Source organism: Phyllostomus hastatus, unplaced genomic scaffold, assembly GCF_019186645.2.
Source record: "Phyllostomus hastatus isolate PE091 unplaced genomic scaffold, TTU_PhHast_1.1 phas_contig_402, whole genome shotgun sequence".
Classification (NCBI taxonomy): domain Eukaryota; kingdom Metazoa; phylum Chordata; class Mammalia; order Chiroptera; family Phyllostomidae; genus Phyllostomus; species Phyllostomus hastatus.
In genome coordinates this window covers 13762549-13786902 of record NW_025333873.1, presented here as the reverse complement: position 1 = coordinate 13786902, position 24354 = coordinate 13762549, and the positions used below count along the sequence as shown (strand labels likewise).

The 24354-nt window shown below is 53.8% G+C and overlaps 1 protein-coding gene across 2 annotated transcripts; it reads right to left on the bottom strand.

The window, feature by feature from the left end:
* Nucleotides 1-187: 187 nt before the first annotated feature.
* Nucleotides 188-20369, bottom strand: E2F6 (E2F transcription factor 6). Of its 2 annotated transcripts, none has more exons than XM_045844590.1 (7): nt 19900-20369; nt 12767-12821; nt 8637-8853; nt 6916-7071; nt 5126-5240; nt 2623-2773; nt 188-1106 (listed from the first exon to the last, which is right to left on the bottom strand). In XM_045844590.1, exons 1-7 carry the CDS (start codon nt 20005-20007, stop codon nt 1060-1062), a joined length of 849 nt encoding a protein of 282 aa, XP_045700546.1. In that variant the 5' UTR covers nt 20008-20369; the 3' UTR covers nt 188-1059. The 2 variants fall into 2 exon arrangements, with proteins under 2 accessions (XP_045700546.1, XP_045700544.1); XM_045844588.1 differs by having other exon boundaries at nt 188-1109; nt 19900-20367.
* Nucleotides 20370-24354: the final 3985 nt, after the last annotated feature.

Genomic DNA, 24354 nt, shown 5'->3' with positions numbered 1-24354 from the left:
GGCTCTGGGCACGGCGACGATTAAGACCCAGGCCCTCAAGGAGCTCACAGTCTAGCGGCACACTACGGGGCGGCGGAGGCACAGGGCGGTGAAGGGCTTCCCGGTGAGGTAGAACGGCCAGGTCCCTGGCAACGGGGACCAGGGCTGGAGAGGGGACAGGTGCGGCCGACGCTTCAGCAAACCCCCCCGCCTGAAGAGCAGGCTGCGGCGCGCAGAGACGCCTCCCAGGATCCGCGGGCGACAAGGTCTGTGTGAGTGGCTTCCGGCGGTCGCCGTGGCTGAGCCGCTCCCCGAGGGCACTCCCCCACGCGTCCTGAAGGCGCGGGCCGCGCCACGGGTCTGCGCAGACACAGCACCTGCGGGCAGCCTGAAGTCCAACTCCAGCACTGGGAGCCTGGCCGAAACTCTTTAATCAAACGCGTGAACTTAAGGTGTACAGCACATCTACGGTACTCTTGTCTAACCCTCACTCAGAGGATTCTAATAAATTACAGATACCACAGAAGTTAGAGCATTTGCCTATGAGCTTCCATATATACATTACTTCGGCTGTACAACGGTGGGGAGGTTCACTCAGATGCGCACAGGTCATCGAAACACGACACAGGTATGTACAGGGACGTCACACCTAGATGCGTGCGCGCACCCCCCGACGGCCAGCAGCCGACCGCAGACCTGACCTCATGTAAGACAGCCGCTTCTGTGGGGACGACACGTGGTCCCTGGAGGGGGGGCGGGGCCCGCGGAGGACTGTCCCCCTCGGGCCTGGCCGTCTGGGCGGGGGTCTGTCGGAGGAAGCTACTTCGGCAGGCAAGGGGTCCGTCTCACCGACAGACAGCAGTGAATTATAAGTTCTTTTGAATGCAGAAACCATAGTCATCCACCCAGTCTGAGTAGGGAACTACGCCAAGACGCTACTGGCCTCGCTGCTGCTGCTGCTGCTGGCGGAGAGGAAGGGGACCTCGCGCGGGCGGGCGCGCTGCTCCGAGGACCACGCCGGACGCCTGGCCGTCCGGGGGATGCCCCAGAACGCGGGGGACGCCTCCTCGGGTCCTCCTGTCAGTTGCTCACCTCGAGCAATTCTTCACTCGGCTGCGGAGGAGCTTCTTCTGGAAAGTAACAAAAAGGAAAGGTCTTCTAAGTGAGGCTTTAAAAGGCAATCAGGTAACAGGACATACACTTCAACTGCTTTAAAAAATGGAAGAACCCTGGTCAAAAACCGTACCCGTGTGTCAGTGGCGTAAGGCCAGCGTTTCAAGTCACCAGAGCAGACCGGACGCCAACACGCACCCGAGGGCGCGCCCGTCGAGGCGGCCGACAGCCTGCTCTCCAGCGTCCCCCAGCACCAGCGGGGCCCCCCCGCAACCCCCACTTCTCACTCTTACCAGAACAGCACGGAGTGCCACTGTGAGGGTGTCAGAAACACTGCAAACTACGTTAGGAATTACCTTGCGATGTTCAGAGTTGTGTTTCTGCAGCTAGGGAGAGCAAAACCATCTCAAGACCACAACGTGCAATTTTTATAACTATTATCGTCGACATGTATGTTGTCCCCTTCGGCGGGTTTTCTTTTTGTTTTGTTGCTGATTTATTTCGCTTTGCAAAATTTTTTAGTTTGCCCTGACTGGTGTAGCTCAGTGGATTGAGCGCGGGCTGTGAACCAAAGTGTCGCAGGTTCGATTCCCAGTCAGGGCACATGCCTGGGTTGCAGGCCACGGCCCCCAGCAACCGCACATTGATGTTTCCCTCTCTCTCTCTATCTCCCTCCCTTCCCTCTCTAAAAAATAAAATAAAATAAAATCTTTAAAAAAATAATAAAAAAAACACTTTATTTGATGTGGTCCATTTGTGCAGTTTTTCTTTTGTTTCCCTTGTCTGAGAAGACGCATCAGAAAAAATACTGCTACCAGAAATGTCCTAGACTTCGTGCCCACATTTTCTTCTAGCATTTTTGTGGCTTCGAGTCTGACATTCAAGTCTTTAGTACACTCTGAGTTTATTCTCAGGTACGGTGTGAGAAGGCGGTCTCGCCTCAGCCCTGGTTCTGCGCGTCACCTGTCTGGTTTCCCGACGCCGTTTACCGCACGGAAGCTCGCGCCCACCGGGCGCGCCCGCCCCCTCCGCCAGACGCCGACCCCCGCGCAGACGGGGCGCCGCCGGGCCGCCCGCCCTGCCACACCGACCCGCGTGTGCGTGTTCACGCCTGCGCCGGGCTCGCTCCCTCCTCACAGGGGCCTTGCCGTGGGGGCGGGGGCCGGGCAGCGGGACCCCTCCGCTCTGCTGCTCCTTCTCCGGGCTGCCGTGGCTGCCCGGGGCCCGTCGTGGCTCCCCGCATGTTTCTGGAATATCTGTTTTCTGTGAAATACGCCACTGGTGTCTCGGTAGGAATTGTGTTGAATCCACAGATTTCTTTGGGTCGTTCGGACACCTTAACGATGTTAAGTCTTCCTATCCATGAAATAGGGTTTATGCTTCCACTTACTCGTACCCTAATTCCTTTCCTCAGAAACCCACACCATTTTACTGACGGATGTCGCCCCAATAGTTTTTTTAAAAACCACTATATAACTAAAGATCACTGGGCCCTTGAACTTGCCCAGACCCCAGCACCGGCGCGCTCACCTTCCGCGGGGCTCTCCGGGCGCCTGCTCTGCGAGGACGACGAGCCCCCAGCGCCTGCGGGCGCCCGGCCGCGGGGGCGCCGCTGCTCCACCTCGCACAGGTACACGTCGATGGGCCCCTTGGTGCTGCGGATGTGCACGGTGACGGAGTCCTGGCGGGAGACGCCCGGCGGCAGCGAGAGAGAGAGAGAGAGCAGTGAGCGCACGCGGGGTTCACGTTCGAGAACCGCGAACCTTTCCGGGGAACTGCTGACACTTCCATGCGGACGGTTCCCTTTCTATCATGTATTTGAGAAACCGCGTACTGAGCTTCAGCCACGTTAACCCCGCCCCCGGCCAATCCGCGCTGCTAACACCAGCTGCGTGCCCCCTGCGCGCGGCCGCGGAGCCACGGCAGGGTAGGGCCCGAGCGCCCCAGAGAGAGCCGTCGCAGGAGCCGACTGGCCCCGGGAGGCGCCTGTGCGGGAGCATCGATCGGCACCAGTGCTCCAACCAACGACAGAGCAGCGAGGGCCCCCACGGTCTCTAACGGCAAGGCCGAGTTCAGCCCCACCCCCCCACCCCCCCACCCCCCCCACCCCCGACCCCGGGGGCGCTAATAGGAAGGAGCACTCTCACTCCACTTGGGAGGGAGGGTGACGTCAAGACAAGATTAACACCTCGTGTAAGTGAGAACACTAAGATGCACGACGTAACAGGAACCTGGGAACTTCCACTGAGAGTTACGCTAACTTCTTAAGAAACGGTTCCGGTTGCAAGAGATCCCTTCGTTAGCAGCTCTGCCTGCAGCGGCCCCACTGCAGGCCCGTCCCCGCTTTGGTGCGGGTGGGCCTGGGCCACACACCTCACCGGGACCCCGGACAGCCCAGGGAGACGCAGCCCTTCAGCCACAAAACCTCGTGGGCACCTCTCCACAGCCCCCCGCACCAGACGGTGGGCTGGAGAGCACGTGCACCCAGCCACCAGCCACCAGCCACCCGGCCGGGTGCACTGTGCGACTCGACGGGTACTGGTCAGCGACGGAAGAAACCGGCACGCTGCTCGGACGGCAGCCAGCCGAGGGCGTCACACGCGACACAATCGGGGCCGGCAGACACCTTCCGCCTGCAAGAGGGGGCGGGAAAGGCTTCTGGCTTCGGGGGCTGCCCCACCCGTCACAGCCACACAACTCTGCCCGCAGAGCAAAGGAGCCAGAGCCCGGAGCTGCACACGCGGGCCCAGAGCACGTCCCAACAGAACCGTCTGCGGGAAACCGGCAGGCTGCGCCGGACCCGAGGGCCGGGGCCTGCCCCCGCAAGAGGCACCCGGTCTCCCTGGGCAGAGCAGAGCGGCACCACCGCACACACGTGCCCCCATCTACAACCCCGCACACTCTCCGCCTCGTGAGCAGGCTGCCCGAGGGGCCCAGGTGCACCGGCTTTTAAGCGGGACTCTGCAAGGTCGGGCGCCACCAGAGGCTCGGCAAGGTTTGGCAATCTCGGTCACGGGGAAAGGCCCAAGCCTGCCAGTCACCACAGGACGGGCTCTCAGGCCCCAGAGAAAGAAAGTGTTAAAACATTGGCAGTTAATTAAAAAGGGGGGGAGGTCAGTTAAGTCCCTGTGAAATAAATACAAATGTTACTTAGGATGCTTGGGATATCTCTAAGTCCACACCAACTAGGAAACACACCCAAGAAGTCGAGACCTGGGTGTACGACGGACTGAAAGCACGCTGCTCCCTCGTCAGCTTACGAGACACCGCCCGGCGGGACAGGGGCTCTCCCCTGGACAGTGGTCTGCTGGGGACACAGGAGAGGTGAGCGGCAAGGAACTCCCCACGCTGAGGAAAACCCCTACGGCAACGCCGACATCACCACGCGCACCCGTGGGCTGCCAGAACTGCCGCTTTGTCGCCAGAACGGCCGCGTTCCCTGGGCTCACCCTCCCCAAGCAATCCTCTGATGGCAGTTATCTTTTAACACAAGCATTCCTTCAAGGGAAGGAGCGTGTCAAGAAGCTGAGAGCTTGATAGTATTTTCATTCCCAGGGCAACTACTTGTCATTTTTAACACAGAACGCATGTGCCAGTGTCTCCACCCGTCTGTGCCGAGTCTGGCCCGCGAGTCCACTCCCCAGAACCCTGGCTGGCGGCGGCCGTGCTTCGGGAACCCGGAGACTGAGGCCCGTCCCGGGGGTTCCCCTGGGGGGCATCCTTCCCGGGTCCAGGACCAACTCTGAGGCCACGCTGTCTGGGGCTGAATTCTGGTTCTGCCTCTTCTGTGTGACCGCAAGGAGGCGGGTCCATCTTTCTGAGCCCCAGGCCCTCCCCTCTGACAGGGTGGCGGCACGACCACGCCACTCGCTGTCACCCACAGCAGGGGCAAGTGTGCCCGGCGCCTCGAGCGGCAGCCGCTGTGTGGACGGGCGGGCACGTGAGGGGCGCGCACTCACTGAGTCCGCGACATCTGCAGCCTCCGCAGGGGCCCCGCCCCCTTTAAACCTTCTCTAAATCCAGGACCACCTACTTCTCTGGGCGCTGGGACGTCCAGCCTGGTTTCTGCCGGAGCTTTAACCGCAATGACGATCTGCTCGTGGAAGGCGCGGATGCTGTGGATGTCCTGGTACGTCACGTACGCCAGTGTAGCCCCCAGTCAAGGATCTGTGCGCAGAGGTCTGCTTTTTGGGGGAGACACTTTAGCTCTTGTCACAGAGGAATGCAAGAGTAACGTCAGAATATCTTCAGTTTTTATGGGATACAAATGGGGGGACAGTTGATTAAAACATTTTCATGCATAATTCTTACTACTCTAGGAACAATTCTTAAGATTTTAGTGTTTTACCATATTTGTAACTCAATTTAAAGAGTTCTGCCCTGGCTGGTGTGGCTCCGTGGATTGTGTCGGCCTGCGAACCAAAGGGTCACGGGTTCGATTCCTAATCAGGGCACATGCCTGGGTTGCAGGCCAGGCCCCCAGTAGGTGGCGTGCGTGAGAGGCAACCGCACATCGATGTCTGCCTCCTCTTTCTCCTTCCCTTCCCCTCTCTCTGAATAAAGTAAAATCTTAAAAAAAAAAAAAAAAAGAGTTCCTTTAAATTGTACTACTGTGATTCTAATGACAGCTTCTAAAGAAAAATACTAATAAACTGAACTCCTAACACAAACATGACTCGTAAGGCATCAAATCCACCCACCCCATCCCATTCCCCGTGGACCTCAGAGTCTCACTATGAGAACCTCTGGGGGAAAATATTATTTTGGTGAGAACCCCCTAAAATGCAAGGTGGAAAAACACCTGTAAAAAGTATAAACAACACAGAGAATAAGTTTTCAGGATCAGCGCCGACTCATGAGATTCTCTCACCCGAACTCCTGTCCCACTCCCCACCTGAATCTCTGCACCCGTCCGTCGTCTCGCGGGGAACTGCCCCAGGGAAGCGCTTCACTGGGCCGCTCGGAAACGCCGGGTTCAGAGCACCTGCTGGGCTTCGGTTCTCTGATTCCTTTACCTGCGCACCTGGCTTCTAACATGTTCCGTTCCTCTGCCTACAACCCATTGACATTCAAGTAACTTAACTCCCTCGATAAAATATGTGACTTTAACCATAACCATTCCATTCTGATCGAGTGTCGTACGGTAGCCCTTGTTTCCCGTTCAACAGCTACTGGAACCAGAGTTCAGGCTGGTGTGGAGTTTATATGAACTGGAAGCCCGGGACAGCTCGGAACTGCTGAGCCCCGGCCCAGGGGGAGCCCGAGGGTCAGCCGCAGCGACAGGCCCCCGCTGACCCCAGAGCTCCCGGGCTCTGGCTGCACCACCTCGGGCTCCGTGGTCTTGAGCCGCAGCGCAAAGGCCATTTCAGTGGCCACTCACCCCGTTCCAGAAATAAAATTCAATCCACAAACATGGGAAGATCCGCACTTCACAGAAGCCAACCACTATCTCACCGCCTTTATCACAGCAGCCAGGTTACGGACAGGAGCAAGAGCGCCCCGCTCCTCTGCCTGGAGACGCTCCTCCGCCTGGAGACGCGAGCGCCAGCCCCGGCAGTTGCCGCGCCCCCGAGGGCTGGGCGCAGCCGCTGACCCAAGGGTGGGTCGCCGCACCGAGAGCCAGAGGCTACGCCATGTCCCTGCGCTGCGTCGTTTGGGCCGGTGGGAGGCTGTCTCACTAAACCTTCACTTACTCTCACTCCTAAAGGTCTGATTCTGTTCCTCACACACGCATTAGCTAACCCCCCAAGCTAACTCTACTACTTGAAGTAGTAGCCTGCTCTGCAAGGAGGAGAATCTTAAGGGGGCGCGGTTAAAGGATATCGCTCGTTTTCCTTGTTGTCCGTCAGTTCGAACAGCTGCTGCGCACAGTCCTTGATCAGCTCGTCCAGCGCGTCCTCCATGGCGGCCAGGTCGGAGAGCTCGTCCTGCAGCTGCTTCTGCTGGGGCGCGGCCCCGAGGCTGTTGAGGTCGGACCCTCTGCGGAAGCACGAGAGGGAAAGGCCACCGTCAGCGACACTCGGGTTGGCGCAGTGACAGGAGGACGCAGATCAGGCCACTGGAGCGTCCCCGACAAGGACAAGCGCGACTCCGACCCGACCTCTGCCCTCCACCGTCGTAGCCGCCGCACAAGCTTCCTGCGTGCAAACTGCTTTTTGTCCCCACCTCTAGGCCCGCACACGGGGACTTGAAAAACCAAACACACCATAACCCTACGGAAATGAATAGCAGTGAAAGCTTAACGAAGCTTAATTAAGTAGGGAAAACTTAATGAAGTAGCAGGGAAAGCCTAATTAAATGACGGCCGAATTAAAGCATCATTAACTCTCAGTTTCAGCTCCAGCTCTGCTACATGTGGAATGGCTTTGACAAGCTGTATACAACCTATGATCCCTTTAACTTCTACACACAAGAAACAAGGAGCGCTGGCTAAGGGGCAGTCCCTCTGCTACAACTCTGAGTCCCTGGTCTTCCTTACTGTGCGCATTCTATCCGGTTCCACCCGGACGTGACGACTATATTCCCTGTTCTCGAACGATTCGTTTTCTTGAGTTATTACTGTTTAGCCCAATACGGTAGGACCTGAGTAACAACTGGTATTCATGTTTGCTTCCATCTTTATGGGCTGTTACCACTGTCTTTAGCTTGCTGGTTTTCAAATCTAACCCGGCTTAGTGGTTCAGAATACAATCGGATACTGGCCCTTTAATGTGATTTAGTAAACGCATTCAAGTGAGAATTCCATCTGCTTTTCTGGACCACTGGAAAAAATGCCTCCTCCGTAAGCCCCGTTTTCCTAATAACTAAGTTGATGACTTAGACTCATTTTACGATCTCTGTTGGCAGCTTCTTCATCCGCCTGAAAGGTCTCCATGTACTGACGTGCTGACCCTGTTTCCCGCCGTATGTTCGGAACTGGTCCAAAATTCTCACCTGTTGTGAGTGTAACGGCTTTCTTCTTACGTGCACACGCACACACTTATCTGTTTCGTAAGGTGCTCCTTCCTAACTCGGGTTAAGTCTGTACCAGCTGCCTTTCAGACATTAGGTCTGTGATTTTTTTCCCCTGGGGGGCCACGAGTCTCTGAGTGCAGTGGGCGGCCTAGCTGTGTCGTGCTCGCGTGGGGACGCAGACGGGCACCCCGCTTTCCGGCGGAGCCGGGGGAAGCGGGCCCGAGGGGCGGGGGCCGGTGTGCGTGCCCCACTAGCACGGGAGACCCCCGTTCGACCGCCTTCGCCGGCGTCCCCGGTACCAACATCAGCTGGAACTGAGGGAGCGTCCTGAGAAGCGGGCACCTTAAAATCAGTCATATTCCACTCAGCTTACCCACAACACCCTACCGTATGACTGTTAAATAGGGAAATGTTACGGGCTGCGGGGGACAAGGCGAAAACAGCTCGCAGAGCCAGCCCTCTCTGAAGGAAGCCGCACTGGCCGCGCCCCCGCAGTCAGGCGCGGTGGGCGCCAGCACGCGGGACTTCAGCCAGCGCGGCTCTGCCGCCCCGTGCGGAGGGCGGGGGCCCGAGGTCCGAGGCCAACTTACATCCACCGAATGTGGTTCTTGGACTTCTTCTCCACCAGGTCGATCCCGTCCAGGACGTTGGTGATGTCGTACACTCTTCGCTTCCGCACCCCCAGCTTGGTCGCCACCTTGTTCAAGTCCAAGATGCCCCCCGGCGCGTTTCTGACGAGATCCATGAACTTCCGAGTTAAATAAACCAGGGATACGTCAAAACGAGGCCTCTTCACTTTTAGAGTTTCTGGGAAACAAAACAAACCCGCTTGTAAAATTTTAAACAGGGTTTCTTCCTCAACTCATTAAAAAATCATTTATTTCCTCTTTATCAGTCAACACAGACACCTACAGAAAATCCACACACTGACCAAGTATCATTGCTAATTTTTACCAAACAGGTTTTTCAAACTTGATAAAAATTAACCTGTCCTAGGTAAACAAAGGTGTTAGACTTAAAGGAACATTCAGAACATGCAACCCACGTGAATTTTTTTTTAATGATGTCATTTATTTTTAGAGAGGGGAAGGGAGGGAGAAAGAGAGAGAGAGAGAAACATCGATCGGTTGCCTCTTGCAGCCCCCAAGCACGTGCCCTCACTGGGCACTGAACCAGCAACCTTTCAGCTTGTAGGATGACGCTCTGTCCACTGAGCCACACCAGCCAGGGTGCAGGCCATGTGCATTTTAGAGGCCTACTGCACCTTATCGGACAAAGTGGTGAATTTGCATTTGTATCTACAAAACTTAAGGAATGAAATTAGAGGTGATTTTTAAAATTAATTTTCTCATTTGGTCTTCAAGGTAAGGAATTCTTTATGAAGCAAAGCAGGAGACCTGGCTTTGTCTGTCTGTTTCAAATGTTTCTACATGTGTCGGAGTGTGACCCTGTCTGGTCAGGTTTTTAGAGAGCTCGGATTAGAATTCTATTAGGACAATTAGGACAGACCTCAAGGGAAAGTGGCATATCTGATTTTTACAACATTCACTTCCTTATACTAACAGATAAGCAAACAAAGGGAAGAAATCTTTCCAATCCCCTCGCTTGCCCGCCTAATGCTTCTGGTTTTTTATATACACTCTGCCTCTCCACACACGCACATACACGTGTGTCTATACATGTGGTCCCCAAGAATACAGGAATATAACTGTTGTTTAACACGCCGCTTCTAACTCAGCACCGTGAACACCCCGGCTGCCGACAAACGCCCTCCCGCCGGACGGTGCCGCACAGCAAGCCGACGACGGCCGCCACCGCTGCGCCGGACACGGAGGGAAGCTGCCGAGAGGGTGGCTCCTCAGGGAGGCCACACGGGGAGGCTTCTCCTTTAACGAGGCCCACAGGCAGCGACGGGTGTTAACCACGCCTGCCAGGGCAACTGCTGCACAGTCCAGGTAAATCAAACCCTGCACACCTTACACGTACACAGTGACAGAGGTCGGCTATGCCCCAACAAAACTGGAAAAAGGTGTTTTCTGTTAACGACTGCATACTATTTAACATTGTTCTTAACAGCTGCGTAACATCTACGTAACCCTAACCCTAACCCCCCGCCACACTGGAGATTCAGCCTGTCCACCACTGCGTGACTCTGCACAGCACCGTCTCTTGGGAGCCGCACTCCACGAGCTCCTGTAAGTCCTTCCTCCGGGGACGTCACACCCTGGGGCGTCGCTAAGCCCAAGGGCGCCCACACAGGAGCTGTGACCTGTGCTGCGAACCCCGCCCCCCGGGCCGTGCGGCCCTCAGCTGGGGGCCCGGTCGGAGGCCCTGCTAGGACTAAATACTGGCACTCTTTCCACCCCACCCAACTTGACGCTACAAAAGTTCGGTTCGATGTGCAGAGGAAGTAAGTCCACAAATAGCCCAGTGGTCCCTCTAGCGGGGAGCACGGGTTTCCCTTCTCTCTGCTCCCGCAGCACGGCGCACGTGAGCGGAGCTCCCGCCCTGCCTGCACCCGGGGCCGCCCCGCCCGGACCTCCGCCCGCCTCGGGCAGCTGGGAAGTCGCCGGCGGTCACTCCCAGAACGGAAGCACACATTCTACAATGTCATTGTCTGCTGCGTGCAGACCACCCATACCTGAGATTCACCAGGATTAAAACAAATTAACTTTAAATGAATTACAGGGAAGTCCCAACGCTACAATAAACCCCGGGAGACTGCGACCCGGTGATTCCGACTTTGGGCAGCACACAGTCGCTCACACTAGGCCACTGACAGGGCCACGGGTCTTGAGCTCGGAAGTCGTTTCCTGTCTAGTCCCACCACAGACGACAGGCACGAGGCACACCCCTGGAGCAGCAGGGGCGTCGCAGGGCAGGGACGGAACGACTGAGCAGGCCCTCAGACCCAAGGCCTCCAGCAGCGGAGTGGGGCACTCGGCCCAGCACCCTGAGGTGAGCGCTGGAGAGGCGCTGGGAGCCGCCCGAGGGAGAGTGAACGGGGGCTGGAGAGAACTCTGGGCACAGAGAAGGGGAAGGCGGACAGGAGGGCGCTCCCAGGCACGTCTGGGGGCCCCAGCCGGTACTGATCCCAGAGTGCCTAGCACTGGCCTCCCAGGGCTCTGTCTGTCTGTCCGTCCGTCCGTCCGTCCATTCCCTGCTACCTTGGTTCTTTTAAAGGGGTGAGGTGGCTTATCAGTTTCACACGTAAGCGAGGAGGCAGGGCCTTCTCTGGGGGTGACAGGGCATCACCGAGGAGCTTCCCGGTGAGTGACCCCACAGTCCCGCTTCCGTGCCAGAAAAGCCGCCCGGGCCGCCGGGAGGCTCCCCGCTGGAAGTCAGCAGCGGGAAGGGCCTGGGGGCAGAGGTCCCTGCTCCTGCCCGGGAGCGGGAGACCTGAGCCGCTGCCGTCTCTCTGCCAGACAGGCGTGGGGCTGAGCCCCGACTGAGCGCGTGACTTAAGCTCTCTGGGCCTCGGTGTACGCATCTGTGAAACAGGGACAGTTCACACCTCCACTACGAAGGGATGTTGTGAGAGGCCATGCAAAAAGCTTAAATAAAACAGGGCCAGACATGGTAGACGCAGTAACGGTTCGACATTGTGCCCCGTCGGTGGTATGGGACAGATGGGGGCCCTTCCAAGGCCAAACCCGGACACTGACTGTGGGTGGACTGTGACAAGGGCTGGGGAAAAATTCAAGGACTGGGCTCTGGCATTAACATGTTCTATGTGGGCATGGACGCACTGTGTGTCCACCGAGGACAGGACCAAATTAAGGGGGAAGGAGGGTGGGGCCTCCGTCACGATTCCCAGAGGGGAAGGGAACTGCAGCGACTGGCTCCTGTCCCCTTTAGCTGACTCCGAGCCCTGGCCCACGACTGGCTCCCAGGCACAGGAGCTCGGAGGAGGCTGGAAGGTGCTCCTGGTGCACCTGCCTCAGGTGCACCGCGGGCAGCACGACCCTGCTCTCACAGCCTCCGGGGAGCTGCCCCAGAGGGCAGAGGCCCCCCAGCCCCCGGAAACTCCAAGCTTTACAGTTTGGTGCACAAATAGCAAATATTACTAAAGTCGCTCATCAACTGACGCACATTTAAAATAAATCATTTCAATCACAAGAGGTTCAAACTATTAGGTTGGCCAAAGAGTTAGTTTAGTTTTTTCCATACAATGGCTCTGGTAGTGCCCAGTAGTCTCCAACTTCATTCGAAACGATTTTGTGAGACTGTGTTGTGACAGCTGTCATGTTGGTGTGCATTTTAAAAACACTCATCAAAATTGGTAAATTTTAGTGTAGTCAATTTAATAGTGAAGATGAAAGAAAATAAACATTTTTGGCATTTATGCTTTATTATTTCAGCAAAGGTAAAAACAGAGCTGAAATGCAAAAATGTCTTTATGCAGTGTGTGGGGAAGATGCTGCGACTGATTGAACATGTCAGAAGTGGTTTGCGAAGTTTCTCGGTGCTATTGACATTTGGCCAAATAATTCTCTGCCGTGCGCTGTCCTGTGCACTGGAAGGTGTTCAGCAGCACCCCTGGCCTCCACCCACTAGAAGCCAATAGTGGGAGAGAGCCGACACACTCAGAATATCCAAATCAGTAAAGTTATTGGTGAAAATGAAAAAAAAAATGTGTCCTTTATTTTATGGAAAAAAATGTAACGGACTTTTTGGCCAACCCAATACAATCCTAAAACCTATTCAGGAATCAACTTACTTCTCATGGACACATATTGCACATTATCTTCTAAATTAATCCTTATTTTTGATGGCTGGAAAACAGAAAAAACACCAGAAATTTAACTTAGTAATTTAAAAACAGCAATGCCCACAAACAGCACTTTAGCAGGTGACATATAGTTGTTTCTCTCCCCGCCCCCCACACTCTGGGGTAACAATCTGGGTGTGAGAAAATCAGTCCTCCTTCCAGATTATATCTACTCTGACTGTGATCACGTCTGCCAGTGTCGCAGATCACGATTTGAGAAAGGGGCGGGGGCAGGGGCGGTGAGGGAGAAAACACAATCGTGAGAGCGCATCGCCGGGTGAGCACTAGCCTGCTGACTGCATCAGACCCCAAGGCTGGAAAGAAACACAGGACACTGTCCCTGACTCCGGAAGACTCGGGAGACGTCGGATAGGTCTGAATTGAGAAACACCCCTTGCTGTGTAAGTGTGAGTGGCTCCCCAAAACTGGCTCACCACCTTTCTTGGGCAGCCACGCATCCCCACGGTGGTTAAAGCAAAAAGAGCAGCACTTCGCAGGACGGAGAACAATGCTTGCTACACGACTAGGGACTCTGTTATTCGGATTTAATAAACGCTTTCTTTTAAATTCCCGAAACAACCAGGAAATTAGTGGTAGCTCCACTATCAATGCCTCACCATTTTATCAGCTATTTAGAGGGAGTGAGAATTTATATAATCTGGCAGTAACACTTACAATACATTTAGAAACTGTTTTTGTAAAAATAAAACCTTTAGCCCTGGCGGCGTGGCTGAGTGCTGTCCTGCAAACCGGAAGATCGCTGGTTCGATTCCTGGTCAGGCACAGGCCTGGGGTGTGGGTTTGGTCCCCAGCTGGGGTGTGTACGAAACAAAACCAATCATCGCTTCTCTCTCACATCGATGTTTCTCCCTCCCCTCCCCTTTCTGAAATCAAAAAGCATGTCCTTGGGTGAGAATAAAAACAAACAAACGAAAAATAAACCAAACCTTTGGATAAAGCCATGTAAACAGAAACCCGTACTAGCCGCATGCTCAGAACGAAGTACAAGGCTGTTGTGTCCGGAAGAGGCTTCCGTCAGGCAGGTTTAGCTCCTGACGAGTGGAAGCACTGGCCCCGAGACTGGCTGTAACCCCACCGGGTGCCCTAAGGATCACAGGACTGCAATGGACGCAGTCCTGTACGCAGTCCTCGTAAAGCCAAACCTCGGCCGGCCGGGTGTGACCAAGTGTCACTGCTACTTTTACACTGAACCCCTCTGCTAAGGCAGTACGAGACAGAGTCTGACTATCCCAGCAGATTCCTGAAAAACAATGCATCCTCGTCACGGCGATTAGAAGCACACACAAACACATATCCCGAGTTGTTACACACCTTAAGGCCTGTTTATGGGTTTTCTATTTGGTCCACGACCTGCTACACATCTGCAGTGTGTTACTGTAACGACTGTAAGGCTAGAGTAAACTTGCTACTGTTCGTGCAGTCCTGAGACCGCGCTGCAGGAGGGTAAGCGGAGCAGAACCTGCGCTGCCTGGCTGCAAAGAGGCTTCAGCCCCGGACTTACAGGAGCAGGGTCAGGCCCTACAGGCGCAGCACTCGGCGGTTTCCCAGCAGGCGGCCCGCCACCCGCTCTGCACGCCTTCTCGAAGGGCACCTCTTCCGCTCTGCACCGCTCCCGCAACCAGGCCTGGTCACACGGACAGGGTGGCTCTCCCTCCCCTCTACTCTCTGCCACGAAGGCAGGTGCACTACATGTTGGCCGTACTGGGGTCTGCAGGACAAGGCTGCAACAGCATCCACTCATTTTTTCTCTTTGAATGTGAAAACATCTCCTCGTCTCGAAGGAATCACAACAGCATCATGGCCTGCCAGGGGTAGACACCCCTTACGTATAAACCCCACCGGTCTGCAGCCCTGGAGATCCCAAGCGCCCCCGGGAACGACGCATTCGCCTCCTTCACATTCAGAACAGCTCTTGGCCCAAGACCCGGTTTGGGAGTACCAACTACTGGCTTCCTAGATGCGGGTGGGCCCTGACCTTTATCTATGACACCGTGTAGCGATATCACTTTATTGCCCATTTTCCAAGGTAATGTGAAGATTAAATGGGGGATTTTGTGAATGATGAAATCTTACGCGACCACACATTCTTGTTTTCCTATTTGAACCAGAGTAGTGCCTGGCACAGTCGGGCACTTGGTGAGTGCCCGGTACAAACTCGGGAATGGAGACGGAGACAGCACCGTGTCAGCAGGGCTCTGCCGGATAAACAAGTCAGCACTGCGAATCGGTGAGCTCGTATAGACCCCGGGTGACGCCGCCCTCGTGGGTCCACTCTCTGAGGATCACCCAGAGAACACGAAGCCCCTTCCCCAGTCCCAGTGCAACAGTCCTCGTCTGAGAGACGCCCCAACACTCCTGGCAAGCCTTTCCAGCTACTGGACTTTGGTGACCTGCCCTGGACACGCGGGCAAGGAGAAGGAGCCCTTCTGGGAGCAGACGGGACTAGACAGGACCCCTCCTTCCGAAGTGACTGTAACCTCAGAACAAACGTTTCCCCACACAAAAGTCAGGGAGCTGTTAGAGAAAAGTAAGTGCACGGCCACCCTGCGCTTGGCCCCACATCACCAGGACCCCTCGGACGGGCAGTGCCCCCCACCCCCGGAGAGAGCGACAGGCCTCTGCACCCTCACGTGGACGAGGGAGCGGGACAGGAGGTGGAGTGCGGAGGGGCACCCACTCGAGCTGAGGGGTTGCCCACTTCCCGTTGGTTTTGGAACACTCTCAGCCTTCAGAAAAGGTGCAGAAAGAGCACCAAGAACCGCCACGCCCCCTTCACCCGCACCGCCCAAGGCTCGTTTGTTACAGCACGGGCTCTGTCCTGTTCGTCTCTGCACACACACACACTCTTTCCCCAGCCACTGGAGGGTAAACTGCAGACTGCTGGCTAATTCAGTGTGTGGCTCAGGGACACTCCCTCACACAAGCGCAGCACAACCACCACCAAGTCTGTTCAAGGCTAAGCGGTCTTAAAAGAGCCCGTCAGGACTCTTGGGCTTCCGGTCAAGATGGAGGTGTAGGTAAATGCCTGTACAGCAAAAACATGACTAGATACAAAACAAACTTCAGCCTGGCTGGCGTAGCTCAGTGGATTGAGCGCAGGCTTCAAACCAAAGCACTGCAGGTTCGATTCCCAGTCAGGGCACATGCCTGGGTTGCAGGCCAGGTCCCCAGTGGGGGGCCACATGAGAGGCAACCACACACTGATATTCTCATGTTCTTCCCTCTCCCCCTTCCTCCCTTCCCCTCTCTAAAAATAAGTAAATAAAATCTTTTTAAAAAGCCACAATAATATATCTTAAAAAAAAACAATACAAAACAAACTTCACCCAGAACTGTCATAAAATTGAGCTCTGTGGAGTCTGACAAACAAGGATTTAGAGAAACCACCTTCATCCAGATGGGTAGGAGGGGTGGAGACGGGGACGGGCAGTCCCACATCCGCGTGTGGTGGATAAAACACGGGAGGGACACCTCGGGAGCGAGGGACCAGCCCCAGTCCAGACCGCCCGACCCAGGGGCCCAGCACCAGGAAGATAAGTCCCCATAACTTCTGGTAACCACCAGTGGGGGAGGGGGCAGTGGAAGAAACTGCGTCCTCTTAAAGGGCCTGCAATGGACTGAGGACTCACACAGACCCACCCCCTCTGGGATTCAGCACCAGGGCAACGGCTGAAGGGGCACCAGTGGCAAACGGGGAGATAGTGAAGCGTGAGTGGGGAAGACAGCTTCCTCCCGGACAAAACTCCAGAGGCCGGGCAGCAGCACTGTCCCCTCTCCCAGCCTCCCCCACACAGAGCCACAGAGCAGTGACCCGGGCTGCCCACCCTGGCAATCACCTAAGGCTCCACCCCACACAACCTAGCAGATGCGCTAAGGCGGAGTCAAAGCAGCTCCACCTAATGCACAGAAACAAACACAGGGAGGCACCAAGACGAGGGGACAAAGAAACCAACGAGAGGAGGGCTACCATGGTGCACGGCTATGGGGACCAGCCCTCCCGCTGGGCCAGTCGGTGCCTCCCCAGGTACTGCGCGGCCGCTCCACGCCCCCATCTGAAGACCCAGTGGTCTAAATCTGAGCTCTCAAACAAGAAACAAACAAACAAACAAAAAAGAGTTCTAGGGGCTAAAGCCCTAAGCACTGCTTCTAAGTTAATTAAAATTTCCTCTGTACAGATTTTACTTTGTACTGATTGCTGGTTTTTCGGAATGACATCCCTTTAAGAACCCTTTGAAAATAGGTATTTCTCCAAGGTGACTCTATTTTCACTCATTTAAATTTTCCTTGTTTTTCAACGTGTAGACTAAGTTCCACCACCAAGAACATTATTTCCTCCCTTCTCAAAATCCAGCTTTCAAGCCATTTACCAGAGAACATCAAACACTCAGCCAGATACATAACTAATCTTTGCATAGCAATGCAATTCTTTGCATTTAATTATAAAATACCTCCAACCACCGGCCCGTTAAAAAACCCTGAGATATGTGTTCAAATTGCCATTTCACAGGCAGGAGAGTAAATGGTCATGCACTCAAACGTTTCCCATTCACAGAGTACCTACTTCATTTACTCAGTGACTACTTACCAAATCTTTCTGTGGGAGGCACCAAATATGCTGGACATAGGACAATGAAATGGACAGTCACTACACTGAGGGACTCAAGAGCCACACACTTCAAAAAGGGGTAAGGGGACAGCGGGGGCTTTGTGCGAACCCCATGTTCGGAGGTCAGGGAAGGCTCAGACAAGTGACCTGCAAATGTGACCTGACAGGGACCTGGCTGGCGTAGCTCAGTGGATTGAGCGCGGGCTGCAAACCAAAGTGTCGCAGGTTCGGTTCCCAGTCAGGGCACATGCCTGGGTTGCAGGCCACAGCCCCCAGCAACTGCACATGGATGTCTCTGTCTCTCTCTCTCTGTGTGTGTGTGTCTCTCTCTCCCCCTCCCTCCCGTCTCTAAAAATAAATAAATAAATCTTAAAAAAAGAAAAGAAAAAGAAATTGGGAACTTCATGTCCAGTACCCTGTGCCCTATTTAAAAAAAAATGTGACCTGACCTGACAAAGAAAAGTGTGTCTTAAAAAAAAAAAAAAAAGCGTTTTTGGAAAGGGAAATGTGGATATGTAAGGGCCCCCCAAACTATGAAAATACATAGAAAAATTGGGGCAAAACTACAAGCAAGAATACTGGTTTGGAAAACACTGCAACAATCTGAAAAATCAACGACGGTTAGAAGTGGCAAGCATTGGTGATTGAGTTTTAATCAGTTTGGGAAGACGGCGGGGTCAGCCTGGGAAAGGGAAAAGGCAAGGGTGCTGCTCGGCCCGGGAGCTCAGGCAGTGCAGGGGGCGCGTCAGCATTTAGCGAGCAAGGAAACAGCAAAGTCCTTGCTTGCTAGCGAGAAGCGAGTGAATTCAGTTTTGGACACGAGTTTCAAATCTAAGTAGAGATATCTAGCAGATAGCTGAAGAACTCTGCGCTGGATTCACAGATTTGGGAGCTGTTATGACATAGTAACTAAAACTAACAGTGGATAAGAATATCTAAGACCGCAAAATAATAATAATAATAATAATAAAAAGAATATCTAAGGCTTCAAGGGATGTGTGCAAATTCTGATATTAATTAAGTGGCTTTTCCATAGCCAGAGCTCAGAGCTTTCACCATATTCTCAAAGATTAAGACCACCAACATGGACGGTAACAGAAGTCATGAGGGTGGTGGCGAATGACATCCTGCGTGGAGACTGTGTGTGGAAGGTGGATATCAACAGGTAAGGAATGGGGAGGAGTCTGCCCAGAAGCGCAAGGAGAGACCAGAGGAGCAGGCGGAGCACCAAGGGTAGGTGTGTGAAAAAGCCATTCAGTTGTGAGAGTCTCCAACAAAAGCAAGCGGTCAAACTTATCAAAGCTTCGGAGATAAGGAGCTAAGCAAAGGTCAGCTGGAACCGACAATGTTGCTGGCGACCTTGGTGAGAACAGCCTTAGGGCTGTGCTTTGGGCAGAGGTCCCCACCCCGACCCCTGCGTAGGTTAGGGTGGTAATGACAGGTGAGCGAGTGGACAGGGAATGCAAACAAATTTTTTCAAATAGTTGGGCTGTGCAGGGGAACACATGCAGCAGGTGGAAGGACATACAGAATTGTGCGAGGGATTTTTTTAAGATGGGGTGAATTCAGGATGCAGTTTGATTTCAGGATGCAGTTTAAGTAGTCACGAATTTATGGTATGGAATCAGACACTGTGAGGTCAAATTTAGGCTTTTCTACATACTGTCTAACCATGGGCAAACCACTTGATAATCCCAGATCTATTTTGGCAACTGTAAAACAAGTCCTTATAATCTCTTAGGCTGCCTTGAGGAATTAAATAAGATAATGTCTAACTATTTTTGAGCACTGAGTCCCCATGGGGACTGGGCATACTGACTAGTTAGAGGAAGAAACCAATACAGAAATTGAAAATACGGGGAGAGATGGAAAATGACGGATTCACCAGCAGCCCTGAGAACCAAGGACAATATACTGCATCTAGTCTAGAGCAGCAGAAGAAATTAACTTTTTGCAGGAAGAGAGCCCAAACTCCCATTTCTCTCGGTCAAACAGGACGCAAGATAATTTGCTGAATGTGGGGTGGGAAACGCGAAGTGTGGACGAGCTTTTACATTGCAGCAGTTAAGCAGGAGAAGGGGAGGGGATGCCAAACAGAAACAGCTTGCAGAGATGCACTGAGGGTGACTGGAAGTAGAAAAACGAGATTTCTGACGCAAAGTTGAGCAACTGTCTCCATAACTGCGGTGTAGTCCCAAGGTAAATGCCAAGGATGACAACACATTTGAGAGTGCGTGCGGAAAGAATGCAAGAGTTTGAGCGAAATCCAAGCAGTGCAAGAGCAGAGGAGACCGAGGAGCCGCCATCGGCCCACGCTGGGGGAGCTCACGACCCAGGGACATTCAGCCCAGCTTCCTTGCGGAGGGGAAGGAACCGGTGAGCCTGAGACCCTACCCTATCCCGAGCCGCGCCAGGGTTGCGGGCGCTCAGGACTCAGGACGTCCCCGGGACTTACCAGCAGGCCGTCCACGTTGATGGGGTCTCGGCACCGGCGGCGCACGGTCTCGTCCGCTGGGTCCACGAGCAGGCTGGGCAGTTTCCGCGCTGGCCGCTGCTGACTCATGCTGCCCAGCCGGCCGCCCCTTCGCCCCCCGCGAGTTCTCCCGCCTTCTCCGGGTCGCGTCCGACACCGCCCCCAACACGCCGTTCCCGAAGCCAAGCACGAACAGAGCTCGCGGCCTGTTAGGAGGTGCCCCTGGCTGGGCCTGGCTGCGGACGAACGCGCCACTGCCCACGGCCCCGGGAGTTAGCACGCGGACAGCAGGAGAACTGGGTAACTGGGCACTCTTAGGGAGCCTGGGCCGCCATCTTCCCGCATGCGCAGTGCGCCGCCTCCAGCGCGCCGTCCGCGGTGCGCATGCCCGCCCCGCGCTCCGATCCTCGCGCTGGGGCAGGAGTCCGCGAATTCCCGGCTCGCGGCGTCCGCGCGGAGGACGGCGGAGGAAAAGGAAGAGGTGGAGACGGAATCCAGAGGAAGGGGCGGGGCGGGGCGGGGGAAGAATCCAATCAAACCAACCAACCAACCAAACGAAAAAAAGTCCCAAACAGGCAGGCGGGAAACGACAAAGTTCCTTGGAATGCCTGACACTAACGACACTGGTAGCTGCAAGTTCGGAGCTGGCCGAGATGTTAATTTATACTTTTTAATTTTTTTTAAAGATTCTATTTACTTTTAGAGCGGAAGGGATGGAGAAAGAGAGGGAAAGAAACGTCAATGTGCGAGAGGCACATGGATCAGTTGCCTGTCGCACGGCCCCAACTGGGGACCCAGGCTTTTGCCCTGACTGAGAATCGAACCCGGCGGGCTGGCGCTCAATCCACTGAGCCACACCAGCCAGGGCACAGACTTGAATTTATTCTTGAGCTCCCTCTGCAGCTCTCAGGCATTTGCCCAGGGCTAATGCTTAGATGTTGGTGACCAAACAATTGTGGAATTGTTTACTTATATGCTTCTCTCTTTCCTTTTTCTTCCTTGCTTTCTCTTTCATTTGCTGAATAAATGCTTGATAGCCTGTTCTGTCAGTTACTGCGGTGGGCACAGGAGCTATTTATTTGAAGTCCTCAGAGGAGGAGACAGATAAACAGAACATGTAAAGCTGGACCCAGAGGTGTGTTTTCAAATCCTGGTTCCTTCTTCAGTTACAAGACCTTAAGCAAGTTTCTTAATTGCCCTGGGCTTCAGTTTCCTCATCTGCTAAATGGGTATAATGACCATAGGTACCTCAGCAGGCCTTTGTGAGGATTAAATGAATGAATAAATGTAGATTACTTACAACAGAGGCAAGCATACCTTGTGAAACACAAAGGCATGGAGTTTGGTAAGTAAGGGGTGGAGGGCAGCAACTGAGCCAGGTGACTAGACCCGAGGCTCCTGCCTACCTAGTCCAAGAGGCCCAGCAGGGAAAGCTTCTGGAGGAAGTCGCCTCCCCAGACACTAAACTTCTTGAGGTCAGAGGCATGCTCTATAATCTTTCTGTCTCCAGCATGCAGCACAGTACCTGGTGAAATAGTAAGTGCTCGGTACACGCTTGCTAAATGAATGACTGAAGTGAAGGACAACCTAGGGCAAGTCTCCAGCATGTTGGGTTTTGTTGCAGAATGGAGAATTTCCCAGGCAGTTAACAGATGCTTTTACCAGCCAGAGTCCAGAAGAAGGCAAGCTCTGCAGACTAGGAGTGGCTGCTTTTATAAGTAAGGTGTTAATTAAACATCTGCAGTCTGCTAAATGTTCTGCATACATTTTCTCATGTAATTCATGTATCAAAACTGAAAGATGGGCATTTGGGGGGTCCAATTTACAGATCAAGAAGATTAGCAAGATTACAAAAATGACCTGAAGTCCTGGCGAGGAAGTGGCAGAGGCAGGATTTGACACCACAACTGATTAATTAATTTGGCATCTCGAACCCTGAGAAGATGCCTGAAAAGTGACTGGATTTTCTGTCGCCAGAAACGGGGTTGGGCGAGTGAAAGTGGGGCGTGGGGTCAGGATGGGGGTGGTCGCAGAGAGTCAGCACCATGACACAGCCCTATAGAAATGTACAATACCTGTCACTGAGCAGGAAGGCCAGCGAGCTCACACTCTGTGAAGCCAAAGTCACCTGCTGAGAGTAAGGGGCCATGGTAGGATTGAAGATTTGGGAGACACAGCAGACACCCAGTAAATATTTGCACAAGGGTGGTTGCAGGGATGGGGGACAGGAGAGGAGACTGGCTTGGGAAATGTAGGGTTGCGGGGCCGCGCTGGATATTGCCTCTGTGGTCCGTGGTCGCCTCCGTGTCTCTGCCATACATACGAGAGTTGGAGGAAGCAGAGGGCATGTGGAAAAGATGGCAGAGGAGAAATGGTGGTCGCAGGACCGTCCCCCATTGGTTTTCTGTGTGTTAATAGTCGGGGTGATGGGACGTCAGGGCAGGAAGAGATCCTGGGGATCGTTCAGGAGAACTCGAGTTTCACAGGGGACGGAACTGAGAACCGAGAGGGGAGTGACTTGCCTCAGGTCAAAAAGATCTTAGCAGAGCTGGTTGCTTACTTTCCAGATCAGTACGTGTTCTAGGGAGCTGCGGTGAGGACAAGAACGTGCAAGAGAGGAGCTCTGGAGAGCTCGAAGGGTGCCAAAGAGGAGGGGCGTGGGGAAAGGAAGAGAAACCTCAGCTGGAGCCAGTCCTGCGTCCCCATTAGCCCCGTTATTAGCCCCCAACTGGCAAGTAACTTAACCTTTAGGGCCCTCAGTGTCTATGTGAACCCGCAAATCTGCTGCATTAGAGATAACGCGCGTCAAGTCTCCAGTGGACAATCCGTCTCCAGTGGGAACAGGAGCTTCACAATTTCACAGGGGCTGTTTACTACTAATCAAGTCTCAGAGCTTCTACGCCAGTGACTGGAAGTGGTTGTAAAATGACATCAGATGGAACAAAGAGCAGTGCAGTTAAGTCTTTGTTCCGAGTCTTTGTTCGGAACGTGACTAGTTTTATAGGGCGCTCCCAGGACAACGCCTGCCCACAGAAGTTGCCATTGGCCTGGGAACATGGGTTCCGTCTCTCCACTTAGCAATAATATCTGCCTCAGAATGAAACAAAGGAGTCCTCCTGCAGTCAAATGGCAGGGAAAGCCCGTCCGAAAGGACCTGTGGGAAGGGTGCACTGCTGCTCTATGCCGCGGTGAGCTGCAAAGGGAAATCCACAAAGTGAGGGGAGGGGCGTCTCCGAGGCTTGTCAGCTCATTTCCAGAAAAGGGGTTTCAGCCTTTCCCTCCTCCTGATTCTCCTGATTCCTGTTGGGGGCGCCTGCCCTCCTCGTCATTGTGCCTGGACTATTGTTCCTGCTTCCTAAGTCATTTCCCTGCCTTTCATCTCTTCCTTCACCCACCAGTGCCGAGGGACTCTACCCTATCACTGTCGAATGAAACAACTGCCCCTCCTTGGCTGGTAACTGCTGACCTCTCATGGGCAGATAAATTGTTCTGAAGCACAGATCTGATCTCATCAGTCCCGGGCTTACAATGTGTCCGGGTACTGTGTTGTAGTGTCGTCCCCTGCACGCTGGCCGCTGGCCACTTGCCTGCCTGGCCGCCGCCCCTTTCACACTTCCGGAGGGCAGGAGTTGCGTCCCCGCATTCGGGAGCCCCTGACCACCTTTTCATGGGACATGGGTTACATCATTTTCCCTGGTCCCGTTCCGTTAATCTTCACTCAATCTCTTAAAATCTTCTCTTCACTGCCCTGTCTTCTCTCATGTTGTTTTCTTTGCCTAGAACATTCTTCCTTTGATGCCCCCTCTAGCCAACTCCTCAGGTTAGACATCCTTCCCCTGGAAGCCCACCCTGAACCCGGATGAGGCCAGATCCAAGTCTCCTCCCCATGGCGTCGGATAAGCCCCCAGGTTGATGCCCCCGATAGCATTTTTTACCATCAATGGGAACGTTACCTTATACCTAAACAAATCACATTTGGAAAACAGAATATCTTTTTTTCCGTGCTACTTTGCCGTTTAAAGTCTGTTGCAAAACAGGACAACACAAGATGAAAACATAACATTTTTGTCTTGAATCTTCCAAGTGTACCACACAGCAGATTTTGTTTGGATTCAACATTATCAAATTATCGCTAAGTTGAGCAGCTTCTATTTTTTCTTCTGCCTGAATTTTAGGCTGCATGAGACTCCTTTTCTTAGTATGTTTTGAATATTGTCGGTTTCAAGTAGTTTTATTTTGGAGAAAGCTTGCCATTCCTCTCAGCATCGGGAACTGTCAGAAGTTCAGTTGCTGTGGAATGCGCCTGGGAAAACCTGCATTCACAGCGTCAGACGGTTGATAACGCAGCAGACTCACAGCTGCAGGGTTTGAATTTGATTTGTTAGAGATTTTATCAAAGCAAAGCTTCATTGGTAATAATTCAGATGGGTTATCTGA